Source organism: Silene latifolia, chromosome 2 (genome assembly GCF_048544455.1).
Source record: "Silene latifolia isolate original U9 population chromosome 2, ASM4854445v1, whole genome shotgun sequence".
Lineage (NCBI taxonomy): Eukaryota > Viridiplantae > Streptophyta > Magnoliopsida > Caryophyllales > Caryophyllaceae > Silene > Silene latifolia.
The window spans coordinates 32,634,736-32,657,293 of record NC_133527.1 but is presented as its reverse complement, the minus strand read 5'-3'; the positions used below and the strand labels follow the sequence as shown (position 1 = coordinate 32,657,293).

Sequence of the window (22,558 nt, the reverse complement as noted above, 5' to 3'; positions counted from 1 at the left end):
GTTCGAAGAAAAAAAAAAAGAAAGTTGCAGGTGGGTGGGGAAATGAGTGATGCCCGGTTGGTGAGTGTGTGAGATAAAATAAGAATAATAATAATAATAATAATAATAATAATAATAATAATAATAATAATAATAATAATAATAATAATAATAATAATAATAATAATAATAATAATAATAATAATAATAATAATAATAATAATAATAATAATAATAATTTAAGTTGGAGTGTAAGAGAGTAGGTGAGTGTGTTGTGTTGTCGAAATCGGGTTGGTCTGAATTCAAATAACTTTATAAGAGAAATGCGACGACCTTTGCTAGACGGAAATGTGTCTATAAATTAAGACGGAAAACTATTATTATCGTCACAATTATTATTATCCGACTGAAATGTTTAGTTTTATATAAACAAGCTTATAAAAATGTAACTTTTATAAAATTTGTGTTTGACAAAAAATTAATTAAATTCAAAAATTCAAAAATATATAATAAAGTAATTAAACGGTTTAATAAATTTTAAATGTCAAAATGGAAAATTCGCGGGTGTTACAGTTGAACCACCTGATGCATCTAGTTCTACTCCACATGTTGAACAACATTCTGTTCCTTCTCGTGTGCATCAACTACTTTTGGACTCCACACCTGGTGGTAGTGAATTGTGGACAAGGAATGTTGCACCTGAGTTTAAACCTTATATTGGTCAGTTGTTTGGGACGTTGGCAGAAGCTATTAGTTTTTCTGATGTGTATGCAGAAGCATGTGGTTTTGAACCTAGGAAGTCTTCTCAAAAAAGGGCTGTATCTGGTGATGTGAAGTATAAATATGTTGTTTGCAACCGTGAAGGTTTTAGAGATCGTAAGAGGAAGGCTATTGTTTTAGATAGTGGAAAGGAGCAGGCAACTCCCAGGCCTTTTGATATCAGGAACACTAAATTAACTAGGATTGGTTGTACTGCTATGATTGAGTTTCGCTATAATGGGGATGGTTATGTTGTTTTTCAGTTTCGTGAGTGGCATAATCACCGTCTTTGTTCACTTAGAAATCAACAGTTTCAAAAAAAACACAAGCACCTCCATCTTTACCATAAAAAGACAATTATTGATCATTCAAGGGTTAATCAAGGGCCAACAAGGGCATTTAGAAATGTCAAGGAATATGTAGATGGCTATGAGAATGTTGGAGCTCAACTGGTTGATTTTAAGAATTTTGGAAGGGATATCAAATGTTTCATAGGAGACCGGGATGCTCAACTGTTTGTTAACTATTTTGAGGATAAACGTGATACCAGTGAAGGTTTTTACTTTGCTTATGAGGTGGATTCTGGTAAATGCTTGGTTTGTGCGTTTTGGTGTGATGCAGAGTCTCGTAGAAACTACACTTTGTTTGGTGATTACATTACTTACGATCCAACTTACGGTTTAATAAGTATTGTATGCTTTTCACTCCTTTTATCAAGGCGTAGACCACCACAAAAGGTCGATTACTTTTGCTTCTCGCTTTGCTATTTCATGAGGATGAAGATTCGTTCACGTGGGTCTTTCAAAAGTTTCTTGATGCTATGGGACAATGAGAGCCACACTTTGTATAATAACCGATCGGTGTCTTTGGAATAAAGCTGGGTTTGCGTGCTGTTTTCAAACATGCTAAGCGCAGATATTGCATGTGGCATATTATGCAAAAGCTTACTGATAAGGTTGGGCCTGTAATATCGAAAGAGACTGATTTTGTCAGCCGTTTGAATGCTATTGTTTGGGATGCTGAGTTAGAACCTCTTGAATTTGAAGCAAAGTGGTGTCAGTTGGTCAATGAGCATAATCTGGAAGGTAATTCCTGGTTGTCAACCTTGTTTAGAAAAAGGAGAAAATGGATCCCAGCTTATTTTCGTGATGTTCCTATGGGTTGTCTCTTACGAACAACTCAACGTTCTGAGAGTCAGAATAATTTTTTCAAGCGTTTTGAAAATGCACATGGTACACTTGTTGAATTCTTGATGCGGTTTCAAAGCGCCATTGATGTACAGCGCCATACTCAAAAACAACTTGATAGAGATGATGATTGTACTCTTCCACAATTAGCGACTTCTCTTAAGTTGGAAGCTCATGCTTCCAAGGTTTATACAAATGCTGCTTTTGCAGATTTTCAAGTAGAAGCTTCTGCTTCTATTTGTTCCCTTAGTGTTGGTGGCTTCACACCACCTGCAAACGGTGTAGAATTAATTGGTATTGCTGATGCCAGAACGCAGAAGACCTACCAAGTTGTCTACAATTCTCTCACGAATGACGCTGAATGTTCTTGCAAGCTGTTCAACAGGAAGGGTATTATTTGTAGACACATTATCTGGGTTTACTCTGGAAAACAAGTACACACTTTGCCCGATAAATACCTTCTTATGCGGTGGACCAAGAACGCACATAAGATCCCTCTTTATGGTCCACATGGTGAGTTAATTGAGGATTTTGATGCCACTGATTTACGAAAGATGGAAATGTGCAAGTTATGGTCAGAGTTCTACGCGACCATCAGTGTGCTCAAGAATGTGTCTACGAAGGACATCACTGATCTTGTTGACACACTTAAACAATTCAGGGTGAAACTCAATCCGCAATCAGAGTCAATGACCAAAGAGCAGGAGTTGGAGATGCTTCTTGGGTGCAGTTCCTCAACTGAGGTGAGGATTCTACCACCTCGTCAGGCAAAGAACAAGGGTAGCGGCAAGAGAATGATCTCCAAAAAGCAACAATGCATATCTAAAGCGGAGAAACCTAAAAGGCTTTGTCGTAATTGCAAACAAATGGCTCACCATGATAAACGTAACTGTCCTAATGCTTTTGTACCTGATGCCGACAATAAGGTATGTTCACTATGAGAAGTCTATGTATGAAACTTTTTATATATGCTGTATGGTCACGAGTCAGAAACAATATCACAGGTTATTTTAAATAATATCACCTCTTATACTAAACAGTATCACTATTTGACGATAACAGAATGTGATCTTATTTGAGGATAACAGAATGTGTCAACACATCTGTCTCAACTTTTTTAAATATTTTCCTGGTAATTTTAGAAACAATACCACACCTTATTATAAATAATATCACACCTTATTAGAAATAATATCACACTTTGTAGTACACAGTATGACTTTTTGAGGATAACAGAATGTGATATTGTTTGTAATTGTTCCGAGTTAGAAACAATATCACACTTCATTTGAAATAATATCACTCCTTATATAAACTAATATCACTGTTTCACCTTTTTGTATTTTCAGGGTAGTTCAGATGAGGATGATGCTGATGATGGTTGATTGGTCGAAGGAGTTTTTGTTGATGGCGCTCATTAATTATAGCAGCAGCAAATAGACGACATTCTTTGTGCCTAGTATATTAATATAGACCACAACATTCATTAAAGTATAGATTATACTTTGTTTTATATAGAAAATACTCGTACTCGGAGAATATTTGATTATTTTAGTTGTCTCAGTTGTTTTGTTTTTGTATTTTGTGATACTGAGAAACAATATCACACCTTACATTTATATATTTCACATGTTACTCTAAACAGTATCACTACATCATAACTACAATATATGCCTTTTGCTTTAAGTTTTTCACATCTTGTGTTTTGTGTTGTCAAAATATGGCGATTCATAATATGCTTCGCATTTTTCTATAACAATATCAACTTTGTGTGCACAACAATATCACAACATTGTGAAAACAATATCAACGTAAGATTTAAACTTTCATATTCATAGTGTGATATTGTTTAGTACTCTGTGTGATATTGTTTACCAAACTGTGTGATACTGAGAAGCAATATCAGCCTATGTACACAACAATATCACAACATTGTGAAAACAATATCAACGTAAGATTTAAACTTTCATATTCATAGTGTGATATTGTTTAGTACTCGTGTGATATTGTTTACCAAACTGTGTGATCTTGAAGCAATATCAACTTGTGTACACAACAATATCACAACATTCTAAAAACAATATCAACGTGAGATTTAACAATCCATATCCATAGTGATATTTAAAAGTAAACAGTGTGGTATTGTTTTAGCCTGTGTGATATTGAGAAGCAATATCACAAAGAACTATTACACAATATCACACCAAACGTGAAATAATATCACACTTTTAGCAAGAGTTAGATGAGATCCAAAATAGCCATCACTATTTTACCATTATAAAGAGTTACCATTAAATTCCTTGTTCTACTACCATTACATACCATTTAGTTTAATTACAACTTTGTTCTAACAAATATAGTAGTCCTAATTCCTTCCTCAACCTCTACCTCTACCGCGGTTCTTCGGATTTGCAACGGTCTTAATCCTACCACGTTTGTATGTTCTTGTGGGCTCGTACGTACGATCTTCACCATCTTTTCCGGGATCAGCTCCTCTGTAAAGCAAATCCATACCAACAATCATTATTATTTCGGACACCTTTTGTCCTAATTATTTTCTATCTTTTTGTATATGCAATTGTAAATGGTTTTTACCTTTTCCTAGGAGATTGCCGAAGGATTGGCAATTCTGTGTTAATAATCGGTTTCTTAGTACAATCCTCCTTTGCTGTTTCCGGAACATCTTCTTTATTTGTCTCCTCCACAACAACCTCAGCATTCTCTTTTGTTTGAACTTCTGCCATTGGTACTTCCACTTGATGCTTCCCTTTCGCCTTTTCGTTGTTCTTCCTTTGTTGCTTCAATGTCTTCCATATTTCATCCTTCCCATCTGAAAATTCTTTTACCTTTTCGATCAAAGGTGTTCTGTTCTCATTTATGTCACTAAAAGCAATCTTCTTGCCATTTCTAGCCGATAGTATCGCCTATACACTTTTTGGTTCAGGTCGGCTTCAAACATTACACCCTCATATCGAATCATGTGCATCATTAAGAAGTTTCCAGGACTCGATTTGTTCATCTCTGTCTTTTGCCAAGGGAAGTTGATGTTGACAACATCAAACGTTATTATATCATCTGCTCTTTCCACGTTCTTCTTCGCTAAGTAGTCACTCATGTGCTCCGCCTACAATATTACGGTTACCCATTAGTGATAATTTCACAAACACAGAAATCCATTATTTCGATGTTAATATACACCAATACTTTAAAGAACTATCAATTACTCATACCACCAAATCTGCAACTTTGTGTATTTGTGTTTGCTCCCAGTCAGCGTACTCTGTGTTGTCCAGCACTTCCACTGTCTCGGTTTTGAAATTTATACAAACACAGAAATAATGTTCTTTCCATACCATTGGAATAAAAACCATATCTGCTTGCAGTTACTGAGGAACTGTGTTTCTTCTAATGAATTCGTCCCATTCTTCGAACATCTTTTCTTTGACCAATTCCCTGTCTCCAGCTCCTTCGGTTTTTATTTCCTGTTTTGAATATACATGTTACAAGTCCTATTTTTGTTTTAAAGAGTGATTATATTTAATCAAACTAAATGGACAGCTTACCATGTGTCGAATCCCAAAAAACATCAAACTTGTTTCACATTTTTCAGTGTGCTCAATATGGTTCGAGAATGAGGGACCAACATTCAATCACATTGCTCTTGACGTGCTCATTTGGAAGCAACGACAGATATCATTTCGACAAGATATTCATCATTACTTGAATTTGGCAACCACTCAACTTGCTCCAAACATTAACACAAACCAAATTAAAATTGTGCAGACAATATCACACTTCTCTTAAAACAATATCACATCCCTTAAGAAACAGTATCACAAAAAATAGCAGTTATGACAAAATAAAAGTACCATCAAATTTAAATAGTGCAAACAATATCACACTACTCTAACAACAATATCACACTCTTTAAGAAACAGTTCACAGAAACATACTCTAATGGGAAACTGTGGTCGTCCAATAGGCAGTAGTCAAGCACTTGTTTCCTCATGGTCAACATCTTTGCACACAGTGATTTGTTAGCCTTCATAAACCTTGAGACGACCTCCACGTTAGAATCTGCCACACCACAGTTGTAGGTGCTCCCAAGGCCATCCGATTTCCCCCTCCTACTGCTTCCCACCACACTGGCAGAACCATCTTCTACCACAACTACAAAAATATTTATTTTTGTTATTTGAATATGTACTGATTATATATAATGAAAATCAGTCAGTGTTGAAGAAAAATAACCTGTTTTTTTGGATACAGGAGTTTGAACATTCTTTTTCCCACCTTTCCCTCTCTTTTTTTTGCTTGCTGCTTTCCTTTTTGCTAGTAATTTAGGTAACAGTGTCCCTTTGATTGCATTAAGGTTTGTAACCTTCCTCAGGACCTCACTCCTACATTTACTTAAATCACCCAACACAAGCGTCGCTGCAATCTCCGCCCTATACAACTGCCTCTTCTTTGCATCATTCAGTTCACATTTAAAATCCTCACCAACAAAAAACATCATGTGGAACATCATGAATAATCCACAATCCAGGTTCAACTCTTTTGTTTGCCAATCAAAGGCGACATTTTTCAGCACATAGTCTTGTACTTTCGTCCCACGGTCATAACCTTTACTGTTGAGGTAGTGCCCGTAAACAGCCCCCTGTTTATGTTTATAATAAATACCTATCAAATTTCAATCTTAGCTAACAAAATCATTATATCCTTAGTTCTTATTTTTAAATATAGTACTTACAGTTAAATGAGCAAGGTGTACATGCTCCTCGTCCTCGAAATCATCATAATCTCGGTTGTCCAAGTAGAACATTTTTTCCCTCTTGGAGTCAATACAGACGCAAATGTAGTGGTCTTGATATAGCAAAGGTATGAACACCTATGGAAATATTTTATAGAAAACAACAACTGTCATTCACAGCCCATAGCATACAATATCACAAGTAATGAGTAACAATATCAGAGAATATATAATACAATACCACACCTAAAATAGTTACCTTATTTATGAAACAATATCAATACTTACTCCTGATAATATCACATAATTTACTTAACAGTATCAGAACTAAAAGTACTTTTAAATTCTTACCATATCTGAATTCAAATTGAGTGGCTGTTTATACTGATTTGACCACGTATCCCATGTCCTTCATACGTCTTCCTTAAGTCTTGTCAGTTCATCACCATCTTCTTCATCTACAAGTAAGAGTTTCTCCATACCATCCTGTTTGTTTATAAGAGAATTGATTAGTTTTATTGACACTTTTTTACACGTAATATAAAACACAAAGAACACATGAAGTTTATGTTTTCCATACCGAGTGGGCAAGGCCATAGAAAATCCTTGTTGGTCTGTTGCTGTCTTTCTCCGCCATTTCGAACTGATTGAGCAATATTGCCCAAGCCTCAATAACCAGTGCTTCTATTTTAGTGTCAGGCAACAAAGACTCAATATCGCTCTTTGGTATGCAATGGTAAATACCAAAGTCACAGACAACCTCTCTGTACCATTTTCCAAAAAAAATTAGCATATTAGTTTTTAAAATTATTTTCCTGTAGTAGATTAATTAATGTCTTACATTGAAAAAATAAACTTACGTCTTCTTAATCGCATGATCTGTAAGGAAGCAATAATCCATGACTTCCTTCCGACGCTTCAAGACAGTCTCAAATAAATGGTCCTGTCTGAACATGAAATCTGAGACAAGTTCAGCATCCCTGTCTGGCAAACCACAGTCCATAGTACACCCCAAATTATGAGGTACCATATCTGCCGATTCAGGTATTTTGTTCATGTTGTCTGCGTGCAACAAATAGTCATTGATGCTCCACGTTCTCTCTGTTTCCAACAGAACATTTTGAACAACCTCCTTCATATGAGACCCCATACTTTTATCATCATTCTTCTCCCCAGTCTCTTTTCCACTGCCTTCTGTGCTTGGGTTCTTAGTATTCAGGTCCTCAACAGTTGGTACATTTTTGTCAACGTCTTCTCCAATTCCCTCCTCAACATTTGTTACGTTCTCAACATTTGCTGTATTCCCATCCCTTTTTACAGCCTCCTCATTCATTTCCTGAACCTCTTTTTCAATGCCTTCATTTGGTTTATCTGAGTTAACCTCCTCAACAGTCTTGGTCCCTCCTAAACCAACATTGATTACACCTTCATCAAGCTGTGTCAACACATCTGTCTCCTCAGTTATTTTTCCACACTCTTTTTCAACGCCTTCTTGATTAAGTGTTTCACGATTCAACTCTTCATTGAATTCCTCTGCAACGGCACTTCCTACTCCTACACCAATATTGGATATTACATCATTCAAATTTGAATTCATGTCATTATCCAGCCCATCATCTTGGTCTTCATCATCACCACTGTCCAAGTTAGTAACATCATTAATATCATCATCTTGTTGTTTTTCATCACATGCCAAGTCATCATCACTGTTCTGAAGATCTTTATCTGTACATCCACCATATTTTTTGTTTAATTCCTTGTATTGCACTTTCAACATTTCAGTCCAAACATCAAATGATGGCAGCCCTTCTTTTGCTTTCTTCATTTCATATGACCTCGCTATCAACATGTCCATCAAGTTATGATATCCAACATCTTTCATGAAAGGCAGCGTTTGAGTCTCTGTTGTACTGTTTTCAGGATTCTCAACGTCTTCTTCAGCAGCAGCATGTTCTTTAGGATTAACATCTTCCGCACCATCTACCTTCGCACCAGATTGTGTAGATGTAGTTGCTTCACCCATTGAACTTTTTGCTTTAATAGTGATGAGTTTTCTCATGTTGTGTACATACCTACCTATGAACAATTCATTGTCCCTCTTCATACGTAGATAAATTTCATGAGCACGCTGCCAAATTACAAAATAAATATATTAAACACTAAAACAGACTCTTTGATAATAAGAAGATATGACACAATAATAAGGTTATTCAATATCAATATCATAACAATATCACAGCAGACTCAAAACAATATCACACTAGTCCAAAAACAATATCATAACAATTTTTAAATTAATATCACAACAATCTGTTATTCAATATCATTTGCTTTTATAAACTATATCACAATTATCAATTAATAATATCACAATATCAGACAATATATCAATCAATATCACATCTAAAATAATTATCATATAGCAAATGATTTTATTCAAAAATCAATATCATAATAATATCACAGCAGACTCAAAACAATATCACACTAGTTCAAAAACAATATCACAGCATAGCTAAAATAATTATCAGATAGCAAATTGATTTTATTAGTGCTTACATCCATTGCCCTTGCTCTGATTTGTTTATCAGTTTCAACACCACTAGGCAACTTCACCATCATATACCCCTCTTTTGTTTACACTTCAGCTTCATGATCAGACGTCTGAGTCATTAATATCTCTGGAGCTGCTGAAGAATATGGTGTTTTTTTAGGGACTTCTTGTTGCTGACAGATGGGGTACTGAGTCTTTGATATTGGAGCATTCCCCAAAGATCCTGTTTTCTTCTCATCATCCACTCTCTTTGACAATTTTTTATCGTCCCAATGTTGGATGAGTGGTAAAGTGTGTGCCAAAACATCGCCCTTGAAATCGAACCTATGCATATATGCTAGCATAAGAACTATTACGCATCCACTGACATTTGACTTTCCCCCTTCTTTGAACACCCTAACACTTCTAACCATTTCCTCAAATACATATTCACACCAATCAAATTGGCTTATCCTTGTCACATGCTCAACAGCCTTTACCAGTTTCAAGTCCAGAGATTTATTTGAAGACGGTGCTAGGAAAATAGACATGCTGTAAATTACAAACATTCTTTTAAATTCATCTCCAGCATCATTACATTCCATCAGTCTTTCATGAACATCCTTGACCATAATTGGAGCTGAAGTACTCTCCAATCCAAACTTCGCCCTCCATGCATTTTTCAGCTTTATGTCTGTCACAGCAGTGGTGTTTCCCATGTGAGCGACGTCCACTTTCCGACCTTGTCGAGGAAGTTGAAATATGTCATGCACATCGTCTTTCGTCAACAGAAAATCAAATTTTTTGGTTTTGAACATGTTGCTTGTGTGATCAAATGCCTTCAACACCAACTTTAGAATTCCATGTGGAATTTTTGTTAGTTTCAACTCTAACAATCCACCAAAGCCAACATCAGAAACAGCCTTCTTTTGTTCGTCATTTAAGTTGGCAATCAACTCAACCAATTTGAGTGGCCTACATTTAGTTTGAAATGGTTGCACCTTCTTCTTTTTGATCTCAGGCTGCTCTACCAGTGCATCCTGTACCACCAATTCGGCATCTTTGTTTCTATCAGTCTTTGCTTTCTTTGTTGATAGTTGGCCCTTTTTTTTGTTGATGGCAGGATGCTCTTCAACTTCATCCTGTAACACCATTTCGTCAGCTTTACTTTTATTTCCATTACCATCCTTTGACATCTTGGTTGGTTGTTGTTCAACCTCATCATTTTTTGATTTCCTCTTTCTCGTGTATGTTTTTTCAGGTTGTTTTGAAGCTGTCAAGTCCATTTTGCTGAATCAATATCACACTTCATTAGACATAATTTCACACCTTATTCAAAACAACATCACTATTTGTATGTCACTGGTAATAAGTATTTTTAAAGGAGTATACAGTTTCGTATTTCTGTAAAGACTATCAATAATAGAACTACACAAAATTCATGAAGATTCAGTACCACTAATATTCAGATTCAATATCAGACCATACAAATAACAGTATTACAAGTTTGTCTTTCTCATTGCCAACACATATATCAACGTTACTCATTGTCTTGACGAATGAAACTTTCAATTCATGGACCTCATTGTCAAACAAATTCAATTCAGTGATATGAAACTGTACTTGTTCACATTTAACCAAACGTTTAACCCTAATTTTCGCGATTCAAACAATTTGCAACCGTTATTTTGACAATTACACGATTTTGAACTTTCAATATCACAATCGAATAGTGTTCAAAGGAACAATTAAACGGATTGATGTATTAAACAGTTTTTAACCAGTTTTAACCCTAATTTTTCACAAATAAACAATGTTGATATTTGAATATCACAATCGAACAGTGTTTAAACATAAATTCCTTCATTGAATAGGTTAAAACGTATTCTTAATTGATTAAAACAATACGAAATACTACTTTTGCACTTCGAACAATGTCGAACCCTAATTTTCGCAGTCGCACAATATTCAACGCTAATTTAGCAGATTTAAAGAGGAAAATATCTAATTTCAACTGTAACAGAAAAACATTCAATAAACAACTTCGAAGTTGTACAATTACATGAAAATTATTGGAAATTAACGAAGTTTATCAATAATTTTGATACTTTAACTAAGAAATACTCGATTTTAACAATGATTTCACTAAAATTCAAGTCCTCGAGAGAATTAACACAGAAATTGTACCTGATTTCCAGTCAAAATGCAATTGAATTGAACAATGATTAGTATTTCTTCGTAAATTGTTGTTGATTCGCTGTAATAATCGGGAGTTTTTGTGGTTTTCGGAGTTTTTAGAGAGAGAAAGTGAGAAGTCGAAAAAACTGTCGCGCGGTTATGAATTTCAAAAGGCGTGCGTGTTTGTTTTTGTTACCTTTTTTTTAAGTGATATTGTTTAGTTTATTGTGCGATATTGTATCCGTTACTCAATCCTCAAATATTTAGGGGTTCTCACCGGATCCCGACTCTATATATATATATATAGAGGAAGGATCAACTAAGGTCCATAGATAAAATAAGTCCATAAGTCCTATTGTGAGCCATTGGATGGAGGGAGATGGATGGCCAAGATCAACCTCCAAAAGTGTGTTTATGTACTAATATCACTCATTCTCTCCTCATTCACTAATCCTTCTAATTAATCACTAATTCACTATAACTTCTTTTCCTCTCATCCATTTCTCTCATATATCACACAACTCATCTTCTCTCTAAAACCCCAAAAAATAAAAACCCAAAAAATCCAAATAAATAAAAAACCCAAAACCCAAATAAATAAATAAAACCCAAAAAATCCAATTAAATCAAAAAACCCAAAAAATCCAATTAAATCAAAAAACCCAAATAAATCATTCATTCTTCTCTTCCTCATTCACCACCACCCACCACTATCCCACCCGACACCAACTCACCGCCCACCACCGCCGCTACCGCCGCCACCGCACGGCCCCCATCTTTTTTTTTTTTTTTTTTTTTTTTTTTTTTTTTTTGCCTCGTTTTTTTTTTTTTTTTTTTTTCGTTTGGTCTTTATTTTCATGTTTTGAGTTGTTTTTTCAATTCATTTTTTGTTGTTGTCTTTTATTTTCTTTTATTTTGTTACTTCTCCTTTTTTATTCATTTTCTCAAATCTCTTCTTGTTATACTTTTTTTTAAGATTTCGGGTTTTAAAACTTGTTATTTGGTTTATTTTAGATTTCGGGTTTGGTTGGGTTGTTGGTTTTTTGGTTTTATTATTGTTATTTGGTTTTTTGTTTTTGTTATTATGAGTTTTTTTGGTTTTTGTTATTATTTTTTTTTTTTCATATTTTTCATATTTATTGTTTGATTTTTTTACTATTTACGACTAAAGTTATACATTTTATGACCAAATTTATACAAAAAAAGACTAAAGTTATACAAAAATTGGACTAAAGTTACACAAAAAATTGGACTAAAGTTATACAAAAATGAACAGAGTTATACAAAAATGAACCAAAGTTATACAAAAATGAACCAAAGTTATACAAGAATGGACCAAAGTTATACAAAAATGGACTAGAGTTATACATCAAAGGCCTAGAGTTATTTTTTTTTTTTGACTAGAGTTATACATCAAAGGCCTAGAGTTATACATTAAATCCCTAGAGTTATACATTATATGCCTAGAGTTATACATCATATGCATAGAGTTATACATTATATGACTAAAGTTATACAAAAATGGACTAAAGTTATACAAATATGGACTAAAATTGTATAACTTTAGTCATATAATGTATAACTCTATGCATATGATGTATAACTCTACGCATATAATGTATAACTCTAGGCATTTAATGTATAACTCTAGTCACAATATTTATAATTCTAGTCAAAAGATGTAAAACTCTAGTCACAATCTGTATAACTCTAGACATACAATGTATAACTCTAGGCCTTTGATGTATAACTCTAGTCAAAAAAAAAAATAACTCTAGGCCTTTGATGTATAACTCTAGTCCATTTTTGTATAACTTTGGTCCATTCTTGTATAACTTTAGTTCATTTTTGTACAACTTTGGTATATTTTTGTATAACTTTAGTCCATAATTGTATAACTCTAGTCCATTTTTGTATAACTTTGGTCCATTCTTGTATAACTTTAGTTCATTTTTGTACAACTTTGGTATATTTTTGTATAACTTTAGTCCATAATTGTATAACTCTAGTCCATTTTTGTATAACTCTAGTCCATATTTGTAAAACTTTAGTCCAAAATTGTATAACTTTAGTCCCAAGTTGTATAACTTTAGTCCAAAGATGTAAAACTCTAGTCACAATCTGTATAACTCTAGACATACAATGTATAACTCTAGGCATTTGATGTATAACTCTAGTCAAAAAAAAAAAAATTCTAGTCAAAAGATGTAAAACTCTAGTCACAATCTGTATAACTCTAGACATACAATGTATAACTCTAGGCATTTGATGTATAACTCTAGTCAAACAAAAAAAAAATTCTAGTCAAAAGATGTAAAACTCTAGTCACAATCTGTATAACTCTAGACATACAACGTATAACTCTAGGCATTTGATGTATAACTCTAGTCAAAAAAAAAAAAAATTCTAGTCAAAAGATGTAAAACTCTAGTCACAATCTGTATAACTCTAGACATACAATGTATAACTCTAGGCATTTGATGTATAACTCTAGTCAAAAAAAAAAACAAAAAAAATAATATGTATAACTCTAGTCACAATCTGTATAACTCTAGACATACAATGTATAACTCTAGGCATTTGATGTATAACTCTAGTCAAAAAAAAAATAACAACAATATGAAAGATCTAAAACAAATCTAAAAATCTAAAAACTAGATCTAAATAAATAACAACATAATAAGTAAATCACAAAAAAAAAAAAAAAAAAAAAAAACCAACAACCCAACCCAACCCGAAATCTGAAATAAACCAAATAACAATAAAAAAAAAACCAAATAACAAAACCAAATTTAAATATCGTGTGTATAACTCTAATGCACAAAGTGTATAACTTTAATAAACAAGATGTATAACTTTAGTCCAAAAAATCAAATAACAATAACAACCAAATAAAAAAAATAACAACCAAATAAAACAAAATAACAATAACAAAATAAAGTAAATATCACAAAAACACAAAAAAACCAATAGATCTAAAAAAAACAACACCAAATGTATAACTTTAGTCATAAATAGTATAACTTTAATGTTTTAAGTGTATAACCAACAAAAAATTAACAACCAACAAAAATTAAAAACCAAATAACAATAACAAAATAATGTAAATATGACAAAAACACAAAATTAATACCAAATCTCAAATAATAATAAAAAAAAACAAAACTAAAAAAAAATGAAAACTAATACGACTGACATATGACTGACACACAAAATGAAAACCAAAAAATCTGAGAATGCTGCCAAACACACCTCATATTAATTTCAAAAATGAAAAAATCAAAAAAAAACCAAAACCATATTAAAGCTCCACCATCATATCAAAAATAAAAAAATCAAAATAAAGCAAAAATAAGAAGTGGCAGCCGCGGTAGAGGAGAGGAGGACGGAGGACGTGGGGTGATTTCGGTAGGTGTGGGGTGATTTCGGTGTGGTGGGGACGACACCACAAACGCGCGGCAAAGGGGAGGGGAGGCGACATTAGGACGGAGGCCCAGTAGCATCGCCGACGTGGAGCAGAAGGGAGTGGTGTTGTCGGAATCTGAAAAACAAAGAGACGGTGGTGGTGTTGTCTGTTGTCGGAATCTGAAAAACAAAATAAAGACGGAGGAAGGTGCATTTTTGTTGTTGGTTTTGGAGCCGGGATCTGGTGACCGACGGGTTGTTGTTTGTTGTTGGTGTTGTCGGGTTTTGTGAGTGAAGGGTGTTGCGGTGGTGTGCGGTGTTGGTGGTGGCGTGCGCGGCAGGAGGAAGGACGGAGGAAGGTGGGGTGTTTGGCGGTAGGAGGAAGGTTGTTGCGGTGGTGTGCGGTTAGTGGTGGTGACGGTGGTTAGGAGATGTGGTGGGGTGGCTGGGTTGGTGAGTGGGTGAGGAGGAGAGAAAGGTTTTTTTTTTTGGTTTTTTATTTTGTTGGGATTTTTAGAGAGAAATTGGTTTTTTTTTGTTTGTCAGGTATTATGAGAGGAAATGTGAGGGAAATGAGATATAGAGAGAGGGAGGGGATTATGATTATGGGAGGAGGATGAGTGGATTAGTAAGAACTTTAATTGCAATGAGGAGCAAATTAGGGTAGATTGGTTAGTGGCCATCCAATTTAGATGTAATCTCATCCCTCCATTTCTTCCATCCAAGGGTTCTTATAAGGACTTAGGGCCTTATATGGTATGAAGACCTTATAAGAACCCTTCTCTCTCTCTCTCTCTCTATATATATATATATATATATATATATATATATATATATATATATATATATATATATATATATATATAGATATATAGATATATAGATATAGATATTGTTTTTACCGGTTTTCTTTACGAGCTTAATACGCGTTTAATTATATATTATATCTAACTTAAATGTATTATTAATGTCAAAAAAAAATCTTAATAATAAAGTACAATAATATTAGTAATGTAAAAACAACTTAACTTAAATGTCTTTTAACAGTAGCTATTTTCTTTTCTACCTTTTAATAATATTATATTAGTACATTATAATATTAAATTGAAAGTACAGTAAATTTATGCAAATAATTTTTATTAAGACTACCTCTTTATAAATTAAATCTAAAAAATAACGCGCTGTAGCGCGAAATATATACTAATATCATATTACAAAGCTTTTGACAACCAAATTTACAGAAAGACTATTTCTTGATAATTTATACTGTAATACTTTGTATAATTTATCAAGGAATTCATGCATGTCCCTTTAAAGTGAGCGGTTATTTTTTTCGTCCTTCTTTCCTGGTGGTTATTCGATCCTTCTCTGGGGGTTTTCCTCTCTGTTTCTTGCTTTCTCTTCCTTTTTGTCTCTTCTTTTCTTCTGTATGGCTGCGGAAAGTTCAACTGCTGGGAGTGAGGACGTGGATGATGGTACGTTTGAGTGGGATGATGGAGGTGGGGATACTGATGTGCAACCGTCAAAGTATGCCCTTATTGGAAGGTTGTGGGGGTCGAAGCCTACCAACATCAAGGCCACTATTGAAACGATGTGCAAGTTATGGAGTTCACGTAATGCTGTTCGAGGTAATTGTAGGCATTAAAATTTTATTTAAATGTCGAAAATACAGAAGTTAATTAATTTGAGTTAATAATAAATATATTACTCAATTTAATTATTTTTGTCCCTTTTAAATCAAATTTGGGTCATTCTGAATTATTCGGGTCCAAACAGAAGTCAAATTGGGCTGAAATTGCAAACGGGCCGAGAAATGGGCCTGCGGCCAAGCCCGAGGAAAAGCCCAAATTTTTCTCTATAAATACCCCAAGTTTATTCATTTCAAAGGATAGAAAAACTTGAAGAAAAGAAAAGCCCTGGAATTCTCTCTGAAAATCTCGTGAAATTCAACGTAAGCAGTTAACAAGCACAACAAATTCGTGCCGCCTGCGCAAGAAAACTCAAACATTCAAACTCGAATATTCAAACATTCAAACATTCAAGAGAGACTCAAGTCGTTCGACCCTCTCAAGAATACAAGTCAACGTCGCGCGTAGAGTGCATACGCCCTCTACACGCGTACCCTATTTGTTTAGAATCAAAGGATTATTAGAGATTGTACACGAACTTTTCTGATATTAATAAAAACTCATTTTGTTTCCTTGTTTTGTATTTCAGTTATCGCGATACAAAATTTGTCGTTACAAATTTGGTGAACCCGACGTGAAAACCTCTACCTTTCATCTCTACAACAAGTTAACTTCAAGAACAAGGATGTCTTCCAACACACCAAGCACACCTTCAAGAACTTATGCATCAATCCTCAAAGGGTCTTCAAGTGTTGCACCTTTATCAAGCATGCAACCAATTGGTGTTTCTACAAGATGAATGGCAAAGAAGGCTGCTATCAATGCTGCTGCTGAAAGCTTGCACACCGCTCATGTTCCTAAAAGGCCTCGTAAGTATTCAATTGCATCAATTGCTGCTGCTGCAACTGCTATAATCAACAAGGCTTCATCTCCACAAAAGGAGAGCAAGGAATCCAAAGCTAGTGGTGATCCATCCCCTCGCAAGGTGAAGAAAGCAATGCCAAAGAAGAAGGAGGAAGCTTCAACCCCTATTTTCGAATCAGTCATGGTTGTTGGTGGCTCTAGTCTCGAAGAACAAATGGAGAATGTGAACAAGCTCCTTGAGAAGATGATGCAAGAAAATGAAGAGAAGAATAGGAGGATTGAAGAACTTCAAAGGGAAATGGAAGAGCTTCGTAACAAGGACAACTCAAGCCATCATGACACTGAAGAAGAAGAGGAAGAAGAAGATGATAAGAAGGATGGTGAGAAGCCCCCTAAAAATGATCTTAGTGCCTACACCGAGAAGAAACTGCAAGATTTGATAGCCAACACAATCAAGAGCCAGTTAGGTGAAGGTTCCTCTAGCAGTCTTCGATATGTGAAGCCCTACAGAAAGAGGATCGATGTCTTACGCATGCCTGCTAGATATCAACCCCCCAAGTTCCAACAGTTCGATGGAAAGGGTAACCCCAAACAACACATTGCTCACTTTATGGAGACATGCAATAATGCCGGGACAGATGGAGACTTGTTAGTGAAGCAGTTTGTTCGTTCCCTCAAGGGCATAGCTTTCGATTGGTATACGGATTTAGGTTCTGAGTCGATCGACAGCTGGGACCAAATGGAGAACGAGTTCATGAATAGGTTCTACAGTACAAGGCGCATAGTGAGCATGAGTGAGCTAACCAAAACAACCCAATGGGAAGATGAAGCTGTTGTGGAATACATCAACCGTTGGCGCGCATTAAGTCTAGAGTGCAAGGACCGTTTGAGTGAGACTTCAGCAGTTGAAATGTGCATCAATGGAATGAAGTGGGACCTCCTATACATCTTGAATGGGAACAAGCCAAAGAGCTTCCAAGACTTGGCAACACGTGCTCATGATATGGAGATAACAATCAATGCTCGAAAGAAGACGAACTCATCTTCCTCTAAGCCCGCTGGCGAGAAGAAAGAGTTCAAGAAAACCGACAAGGGTTCTAAAGGCTCATCCAAGGAATCTATGACAGTTACCACCAGTGACACACCCGTCAAAATCTCTGCAAAGCCTAAGAAGGAGACATACACTAAGGACTTCAAGCGTGATAAACCAACACTAAAGGAATTGCAGAACAAGAAGTATCCATTCCCTGACTCAGATCTTTCAGGCATGCTCGATGATCTGTTGGAAAAGAGGGTCATCCAGTTGCCAGAATCAAAGCGCCCTGACCAAGCAAACAAGACGGCGGATCCAAACTATTGTCGTTATCATCGTTTAGTTAGTCATCCCCTTGAGAAGTGCATAACCCTCAAAGAAAAGATTATGCAATTAGCAAAAGATGGTAAAATCATCTTGGATCTTGATGACACTGTGACAACAAATCACACCAGTGTGATGATTGAAGGACTTGAAGGGCAAACCATGGAGGTTTCGAATGTGATAGTCCCTCATAAGCAAGAAGAAATATGTGTGCTTCAATTTGGAAGTCTTGAACCCGTAGCTTTTCGAGTGCAAAGGTCAATATCACTCCCACAGAAGACAACTGAAGGTGCGACTGCAACCATGGAGGCCATCAACGATGACGATAATGAAGGTTGGACATTGGTGACGCGAAAGAAGCCAAGGAAGCAAGTAAAGCCACAACATCAACAACCTCCACCACGAAAGGGAAAACAAACTAAGAGGAGGGGCTCACATCGTTCCAAAGGAAAAAAGAAATCAAAGAAGATGGTCAAATCACATGTCCTGCCAGTTGATTTGCTAGAACAACAACCACCAACTCCTGTCATTCTGGAGGAGTTTTTCCCAAAAGGTTATCTCAACGAAGTTACTGTCAATACTATCGCAGTTACTGATGAAAATGAAGAAGATGAACAAAAAGATGGTGTTTCAGATCCCGCATCGTTCGAACACTCAAGTCAATCCAAAGACACCAAAGTGCTGGCCGTTCTTGATGCTCTTCCGAAGCGCATGGGATGGAAGCAAATTTTTCACCTTCCTAAGGAGATGCGTCAACAAGTTGTCCAATCTCTTCAGAATCCAGAGTTATACTAAGAAAAGGTAAAAGACGCAGGGGAGCATGCAGAGCGAGAACATAAATGTGTATCTTGCAACACCGCCTTATCATTCTCTGATGAAGATTTGTTGCTTGGATCAAAGCTCCACAATAGGCCTTTGTATGTGTTAGGCTATATAAGAGGCAAGAGGGTGAACCGTATCTTAATCGATGGAGGGTCTGGTGTAAATCTTATGCCGAAGGCAACCATGGTTGAGTTAGGCATTACGATGGATGAGTTATCCAGTAGTCGAACAATAATTCATGGCTTCAACCTGAATGGCGAGCGTGCTGTTGGCATAATTCGTGTGAATCTTAGCATGGAGGATTTATCTTCTGACACCTTATTTCATGTTATTGATGCAAAGACCTCGTTCAAGTTATTGTTAGGTCGGCCCTGGAAGCATGAGAATGGTGTAGTTGCTTCAACTCTCCATCAATGTCTAAAATATTATCGTGGAGGTGAAAGAAGGATCAATGGTGATGTCAAGCCTTTTTCTAAGGTCGATTCATTTTTCGCGGATGCAAAGTTCTTCGAGGAAAATGGCACTTCAAGTGAATTCTTACCATCCACTATTTCATCAACTGGGAAAAAAGACAAAGAAAAAGAAGTTGTGAACTCTCCAAATATTTCTAGTAATGATGCTAAAATGGAAGTGGGCCAAAGTATCCAATCGAAGAGCAACGAAAAAGTCAAACATGTTGAGGAAGCTAAGAAAGAAGATCCACAAAAGAATGCAGCTCCGGTGCTTCGGTACATTCCAAAGTCACGACGCAAGGAAGGTGAAAGTCCTTTTGCAGAATATCAAAGCTCAAAAACAATGACCAAAGAGAAAGCTAAGTCCAACAATGTAGTCAAGCAAGAGTGGATGGTGAAGCTTATCACCCCTCTGCCTAGCACGGTTGAAAAACAAGTTATAAGATACGCTCCTACAGGGTACGTCCCATCATCAAGCAAATCGTCCCAGGGTCAAGAAAAGGGCGTGTTCAACTCCAATGCATATAAGTTGTTGGCTAAAGCTGGATATGACTTTGAAAATCCCACTCCATTGGGCAAAGTTATCAGTGTTGAGCCTTATGGCTTGAACGAAACTCAAAAGAAGCTTTTTAAGGAAGAGGGGAGCTTCAGTGCTTCCAAGGTTGGTTTAGGCTATGAATCTCCTTCGCCTATAAAGATTGGTGCTCAACGAAAATTAGATGCATTATCCTCTCAGTGCATCACACCTGAAGAAATGGCAGAAGATGAAAGTAAAAATGACACAACATCGCCAACACTCTCTGTCTTCGATCAGATTCGACCACCTGCAACAAGAGTGGCTCCTTCTGTGTTCGATAGATTGGGGGGGCATAGTTTGTCACAACAAGAAGTACCTTTAAGAAATCGCTTTTCTATCTTCAAGAGATTGGGTGTTCAAAATAATGCCACTTGTGCTTGCCAGTCAAGTACCTCATCACATTTGAAGAAGAAAGGTTCAGTACTCAAACATTTGGGAGCTCCATCTCGTTCGGTGTTTGATCGCTTAAAAGACCCCAAAGGGATTGAAGATCATAAGCAATCAAATCAAGCCTCAGCAAGCAACAAAGAAGAGGTGAAAGTTAGTAATGATCTCAGAAGTGTTGTCCCTTCCAGAATGAAGTACATAGAAGTAGTAGACATAGTGCAAGCGCAACCCCTCAAGGTAAAAAGGCATGTTGTGGTCCTTACAAATCAAAAGAAGTCATCATCTTTCCAAGAAACGCGGAAGTCACGACTTGGTGAAGCCTTAACAACACCGAGTGCAAGCAACAAAGAAGAATTGGAAGATAAAATAATGACATCTTATCACATCACCGTAGAGGAAGTCCCTGATGCTAGTGAAGAGATTGAAGCTGATGAAGCTCCAACATTGCTAGAGGACGGGGGGCAATCAACCGTCGATGACTTAAAGGAACTCAACTTAGGTACTTTGGAGGACCCTCGACCAATATATGTTAGTGCTCTTCTTACAGAGAAGGAGGAGGATGAATACTTCAAGCTCTTAACTGAGTACAAGGACGTCTTCGCTTGGAGTTACAAAGAAATGCCAGGATTAAGTCCTAAAGTCGCAATGCATCGTTTGGCGATTAAGAAGAGTGTAAGTCCTAAGAAGCAACCTCAACGACGTTTTAGGTCAGACTTGATTCCTGAGATTGAGAAAGAAGTCAACAAACTCATTGAAGCTGGTTTCATTCGAGAGGTAACATACCCAACATGGATTGCTAACACCGTGCCAGTAAGAAAGAAAAATGGCCAGTTACGCGTCTGTGTGTATTTTCGGGATCTCAATAATGCTTGTCCAAAAGACGATTTTCCTTTGCCAGTCACGGAGCTTATGATTGATGCAACGACTGGACATGAAGCTCTTTCCTTCATGGATTGCACAGCAGGATATAATCAAATTCTTATGGCACCTGAGGATCAAGAGGCCACTGCGTTTCGTACTCCGAAGGGGATCTTTTGCTACAAAGTTATGCCATTTGGTCTCAAGAATGCAGGAGCAACATACCAACGTGTTATGCAAAGGATATTTGATGACATGTTGCACAAAACAATTGAATGCTATGTTGATGATGTTGTGGTTAAGTCCAAGAAAAGAGAAGACCATATCAACGACCTTCGTACCGTCTTTGAAAGACTGCGAAAATGCCAACTCAAGATGAATCCGCTCAAATGTGCCTTTGGAGTTACTTCGGGGAAATTCTTAGGATTCGTGGTACGACATAGAGGAATTGAAGTTGATCAATCAAAGATCAAGGCAATTCAAGAAATGCCAGAGCCTAAAAATTTGAAGGAGCTTCGTGGTCTACAAGGTCGCTTGGCTTATATTCGCAGATTCATCTCTAACCTCGCGGGACGCTGTCAGCCATTCAGTCATCTTATGAAAAAGGATGCTATATTCCAATGGGATGACAAATGTCATAATGCCTTTGAAAGTATCAAAAAGTACTTGTCATCTGCACCTGTGTTGGGGGCACCAGTTCCAGGAAGGCCTCTTATCCTCTACATCGCTGCACAAGAACGCTCACTGGGGGCATTATGTGCTCAAGAAAATGAAGATAAGAAGGAGAGGGCTCTTTATTACCTAAGTCGAACTTTGGTGGGA

General features: G+C 36.2%; 1 protein-coding gene across 1 annotated transcript; it reads left to right on the top strand.

Moving 5' to 3' along the window:
• The first annotated feature begins 552 nt into the window (after positions 1-552).
• Positions 553-3,563, top strand: LOC141629137 (protein FAR1-RELATED SEQUENCE 9-like). The gene is made up of 2 exons (XM_074442187.1): positions 553-2,851; positions 3,275-3,563. The coding sequence occupies exons 1-2, from the start codon at positions 1,661-1,663 to the stop codon at positions 3,308-3,310; spliced, it is 1,227 nt and encodes a 408-aa protein (XP_074298288.1). The 5' UTR covers positions 553-1,660; the 3' UTR covers positions 3,311-3,563.
• Positions 3,564-22,558: the final 18,995 nt, after the last annotated feature.